At 36.9% G+C, this 5,745-nt stretch overlaps 1 protein-coding gene across 1 annotated transcript; it reads left to right on the plus strand.

Annotated features, from left to right (window-relative positions):
- The first annotated feature begins 4,275 nt into the window (after positions 1–4,275).
- LOC131068799 (uncharacterized) lies at positions 4,276–5,459 on the plus strand. The gene is made up of 2 exons (XM_058004072.2): positions 4,276–4,693; positions 5,154–5,459. The coding sequence occupies exons 1-2, from the start codon at positions 4,533–4,535 to the stop codon at positions 5,233–5,235; spliced, it is 243 nt and encodes an 80-aa protein (XP_057860055.1). The 5' UTR covers positions 4,276–4,532; the 3' UTR covers positions 5,236–5,459.
- Positions 5,460–5,745: the final 286 nt, after the last annotated feature.

Below are 5,745 nucleotides of genomic sequence, written 5' to 3' on the forward strand. Positions count from 1 at the left end.
CAACCTCTGCACCGAGCTACAACTCAGTGTTCACAATATAAACATCAAATACAAAAGTAGTTATCTTGTTACAAGTGAATCTTGCAGCCTTATGATATATTTTTCTCTATTAGTGAGATATCTTCTCTACTACACCGACTCACTCTTCTTGCTGCTCTTCACCTGCTACTTCTCTATTGGTTCTTTGTCTACCTTCTCTGTAGCCTCCTTCACTTCTGCTTGACTGATATGAACACTACTGGTTCTTTTCTCCAAGTGGTTGAAAGCTTCAACCAGGTTCTCCCTCTCTCTCACTCACTTCTCTTAGATGCTCGTTGAGCACTTGGCTGATTTTCTCTTACTTGCAGAAGTATCCCGCTTCGCATTAGCACAATGATCTTCTCTCCAGCAACAACAATCAATCTCTTTGGCCTTCATACTTATAGCCAGATTTCCCGCCGAAAACTAGTTCAAAATCTGGGTGGTTAGAGTTTCCTCACCATCCTCAAGGTAAACTGAATCCAATCAGATCTTTGCTTGTTCTAATCTTCTTGACATCCATTTGCACAAGTACGCCATCAGCGTGCCTTCCAGAAGACACCTTCCATCTTCAACAACCTTTAAACAATCTGTTGGTATACATCTTGGTCAATCACCATTAATGGCTCTGTTGTTTCCTTCTCAAGGTCTTCTAATAGCCTAATCTTCTTCATTCAATCCAGACACCAACCACTCCCTGATTCTTCTATGTTTGTTCATTCTTCCTCGAGCCACACGCTTTTGACCCAATCCACAAATCACGAGATCCACTTTTAGTGCACACCTGTCGAGATACCTAACTCCACACAACACTTCACCAACCTCTGTGAGCTTGCCACCTTGATCCAATGTGGCATCCACATCAACCATTTGTTAACTTGACTTTTTCAGTCGATCCAAATAGGATCACCGATCAACCACACTACTGGTTCCTCTTCTCTTGTGGTTTGCTAACCCAACTAGTCTCACTCACTGTACCGGTTACCTCATCATATCTGCATTTATCTTGAACTGTCGATGGAACTCTCAAACCGGTCTCCCGACAGGTGAATCCAAAGTATGCTCATTTTCACAAGTGGGAGGTCTTTTGCATCTGCACCTTGCTTATATAACTGGTAGACTTACATACCGGTTACCACTCATGATGACACCATGTCATCAACATTCACAAGACTCCATCTTCTTTCAGTCACGTCAAATTCCTATGTTTGCATCTACTCAGCCTTGCCTTCTCCCTGATTATCTTTGACCATATCACAACCGGTTTGTCAAGATGACAAACACTTCACACTTCCTCTATACTGGCATCTCAATGTACCTTCTCAGTTGGTCCAGTGCATAGCTCTGACTTCATTCACTTGAGGCATTCCTTTTGTTTCATTGGTTTATAGTACTTGCATTTACCTATTCACTGTTATCTCACCATACTATAATGCAGTCAATGCATAATAGGATGTGAGCACATTCACTATCAGTCATTGCTTCTCATGATGACTTCATCTTCATCTGGTGGGAGTCCTACTATTCTGCAACCTCACATCATACCAGTTTATTCTTCTCTTCTAGTGTTGTTGTGATTTAGATAACATTATGCCTCTTCATCACAAACAACTACTCAAAACACCTCTCTATCACATCACACAAGTTAGGCATTAACTTGTGTACTAATGACCTTTGAGGTCATCTTCCTAACCTTTACCGATGTTTTGCAACACAAGGTGATATCAAAGATATCACATCTTGTAGTCCTCCTGAACAGTGTTGCACTTACATTACTCATATTGGTAGACATCCCATACCGGTTGACATCAATGACAACGCAATGCCAACAATCATGGCCAGTAAATGTTTTTTATGTCAGTTTTGTGCTCAAAACTCACTGACAACTTTCTATTAATTTGCTAAATATCAGAGTATCTTTTCATTAATACACATATTATGGTTGACTAAAGACATCTCATGGTCCAAAGATGGTTGGGGATCACTGAGAACTAGCCATTCTGTAGCATTCTCTCTCTTTGTTGAGCCCTTTTTGAATGAGATTTTTTACTTTATTTTAATATCATTTGCCAGAATGGTGCAGAGGTCGCAAATGCATTAAGGGATCACCCTCCTAGGTTTCACAGGGCCCAAAGTGCAGAAGGGTTTGCATACCCTTGTTGGTCCAAACTCTTGAGGATTTGAATAGTCAGAGTTGGCTTCTCCACATATAGTTATAAGAATCATCTTGGTCTCTACCTCGTTACAATATAAACCCCTTTTGGGGAACCAACATGATCAATTATCTATCACCCTTCCCAAGTAAACTTAACATGTGGACATGTGTGAAAAAGGTCATAACTAGAAACTAGTTAAGTAATATGCCTTGTTCACTAGGTAGAAAGGGGAAAACCATATAGGAAATACACTATTTTACACCAACAAGGGATGATTTTATTCTTGCAACTATGATAATTAGTTTCAATTATGTTCGCTACACTAGTAGCAATTGAGTTGTCACTCATAGCATCTATGTTGTAAACCAAAAAATAAGATGCTTATCTATATTGGTGAGAATCTACTAGTAGCATCTAGAGGTAGTCATCTCAATTTTAAACATGTGGCATAAATTTTGTGTTCCATGTATTTTTTATATCAACACAACCTCCCTTGGCCATGTGTGTGGGTTGTGAGCCAAACCCTAGGCAAATTTAAAAGTGTGGCACTATCAACATGGTATCAAAGTTGGCTACATCTCTAGGAAGGAGTATATTTTCCCTGGTTTGAAGTTGGATAAAGTGGAATAGGGACTAATTATGTGTGAGTGTCTACCATTGTGTAGGTTTATTTATATTATAAAGTTGCAATAAAAGGGAGGATAGTCAAGACAACAAGACTCCTCCATGAAGAAGAGTAGCAAAGGTTACTTGAATAATATAAGTTGCATGAACAATGGATGGATTACATTAGAAACCTGAAGGAGAGTTCAGAGTAGAGTGAAAATGCTTGAGGAAAGGAGAAGAGGACACACACATGAAATAGATGATAGTGAGAGTGAAGGGGAAGAAGAATTTTAAGTAGTGAGACAAGAAAAGGAAGATGCAAATATGAAAATGGATACAAGAAAAGGAAACTATTAAAAGGCATCTCCAAGATCAAGCATAAACAAATATAGAGTTACCATTATTCATAGGGAGTTTGGAACCTAATGAGTTGATTCATTTCTAAATACAATGGAAGATTTATTTAAAATGATGAGATAAAGTATCCAAGGAAAGTGAGAATGACACAAACCAAATTAAAGGACATGCAACACTAATTTTAATTTGTCCATTTATGAATCATTAATGATGATCTTATTAAATCTTAATTATCTAAGGATTCCATTAGACTATTTTTTTAAATACGAGGGAGAGGGCTTATTAGTTGATCAGGTTCCAATTGTTATTATAACATTTGTTGATTTAATGTTTAATATTTTAAAATTATAGCACCATTAGTTGTGACTTAAAAATTGTTAGTGTTGATCATGAGTACTGATAATTGAATGAAATGTATTCCTTATGTCTAAAAAACAACAAATCATGTAATGCAAGGATCATTGCACCAATATACATGACTTAGTGCACACCTATTGGTCTAACCATTTTGGGGTGTCATTTTTGGACTCCTCAACCAAAAACATGCTGATGTGGCATCATGTTTTATGATGTGGACTTGAAACCTTAGTTATAAGCAAAAGACTTGCAATTCAACTATAAAAAAATTGAGAATGATTTGAAATTGTCACACAAGAAACATGAAACTAAGATGCACAACCAATAAATCCTCTCCCATATCCATTATAACTTTTAAACCAAATAATATTTAATAAAATATTCCACTACACAAAATACAAAGTTAAATGTCAAGAATAATAACATATCTACAACCCAACTTCACAATATACAAACCAAATATAAAAAATAATACCATATCCACAACCTAACCTCACAATATACAACTAAATGTAAAAAATAATATCATATCCACATCCCACCTTAAGTACAGTGAAGTCCTTTCAAATAACTACTAGAAGGTCATGACTCACAGAGATTGATGATCCACGAGGTGCAGGTGTCAATAGGACACAATTTAGTAGTTTTCCCATTCTTTCTGGGTGATATTATTTAGCCTACGCGTGTGTATCCTGATCGTTAGCAAGCTGGCGAGGGAAGTCAATAGGTTTTTGACGTCAATGGCATGAGGTTGAATGGAAGATTCATTGACTGGTAGTTGAGCAACTTCTCTAATGGCATGACCTGGCCCATTCTTTAAAAGTACTATAGCCGACCATAGCTTAACCTCGAAGCAACCTATTCTTTTTTTAACTAACTCATCATGGACAAGCTTATTTAGACCCAAGAGTGTCTATATAATGCAAGTTCTACTCCCTCAAAACATCTAAATTGTTTGATCTCTTTCATCAAGCTCTGTGAAATTGCTGTATCAGAGTGATCTTTTTTTGCTTTTGGAGAATCAGTTAAATTGTAACAATGGGACCTGGTGGGCCTGGAGGTGGAGGTGGAGGAGGAGGAGGAGGACCTGGTTGGGGGCCTCCTGGTGGAGGACCTGGAGGAGGGCCTGGTTGGGGACCTCCTGGGGGAGGACCTGGATGGGGACCTGGTTATGGACCTTGTGGCTGCATTCAACAATGGTGATCTTACTTTCAGTTTTTGCTCTTCTATAATGTTTTCAGTTTTTGCTCTTCTACATTGTTTTCAGAATATGGGTTATGGGTTTTTATGTATTCATTGAGTTTGATGATTTTTCTTTTCTTAAATGGTAGTTGTATGCTATTATTTGGATTTGGGATGTTCAAAAAAGGAAACAGTTTCTTTCAGTTATTTTTGGTTTAGATTGTGTGTATTTTGTTACATTAATATTTCATGTCACAATCTGTGTCATACGATAGAGATGTTAGAGAGTTCAAAGATCATAGAGTGTGATCCAAAATGTTGATACAAAAAACACACAATCTAAAAACAGTAGCAAAAATCAGCACGGAATCTATGGGAATCTATAATTGATATGATTAATTAAGGAAACAGTTTGTTTTGACATGATTAATTAAGGAAACAGTTTGTTTTGACATGGGATTATTGTTTTTGATGCAGTCTCTACTTTCTGTGCTGCTGCTGCCTGCTTCAAGAATGCTGTGCGTTTTGCTGTCCACCTTTTGGAGGGCCTCCACGCTGAACAAAAGTTTCTTGCATCTGATATGCATTTAGCAATTGTGGTTTATGTTAAGTAAGCTCCAAATAAATAAATAAATAATATAAGAGTCGTATATCTTGACATTTTCATAGTAAAGATCTTTTTTTGGCCTTCCAATTCCAATCGAATGTTCTCGATGGGCAATTGTAGTTTGATGTAATGTTTTTCCTTTCTTACAAATAAATAAATTTTTTTTCTAAATCTCATCGAGATATAGTATGAGCATATGCACACCAATTGTAAACCCTAGTATTGTTCTTGCAAAAAATATCAGTTGTAAACCCTAATATCGTTCTTGCAAAAAATATATGTTTTTTTAAGTCAACTTTGCTGAGCACTAAGAGTTTATATGATCAATGGGATGCAAAATAAATGGATTTGATAGGACGACGGTATTCCTCTAGATTGGACGTTTCTCATACTTCAGCTGAAACTAAGCATGTTCTTATTTACTATAAATAACGTTGATTAGAAAGCTGGGGTTAATAAGAA

This window comes from Cryptomeria japonica, chromosome 7 (assembly GCF_030272615.1).
Source record: "Cryptomeria japonica chromosome 7, Sugi_1.0, whole genome shotgun sequence".
Taxonomy (NCBI): domain Eukaryota; kingdom Viridiplantae; phylum Streptophyta; class Pinopsida; order Cupressales; family Cupressaceae; genus Cryptomeria; species Cryptomeria japonica.

Bases quoted from the DNA above. Each gene is read 5' to 3' on its own strand.
- LOC131068799 (XM_058004072.2), top strand. From the start codon at position 4,533: ATGGGACCTGGTGGGCCTGGAGGTGGAGGTGGAGGAGGAGGAGGAGGA. The intron at 4,694-5,153 runs GTGATCTTACTT...TTTTTGATGCAG, and splicing joins TGTGGCTGCATTCAACAATG to TCTCTACTTTCTGTGCTGCT.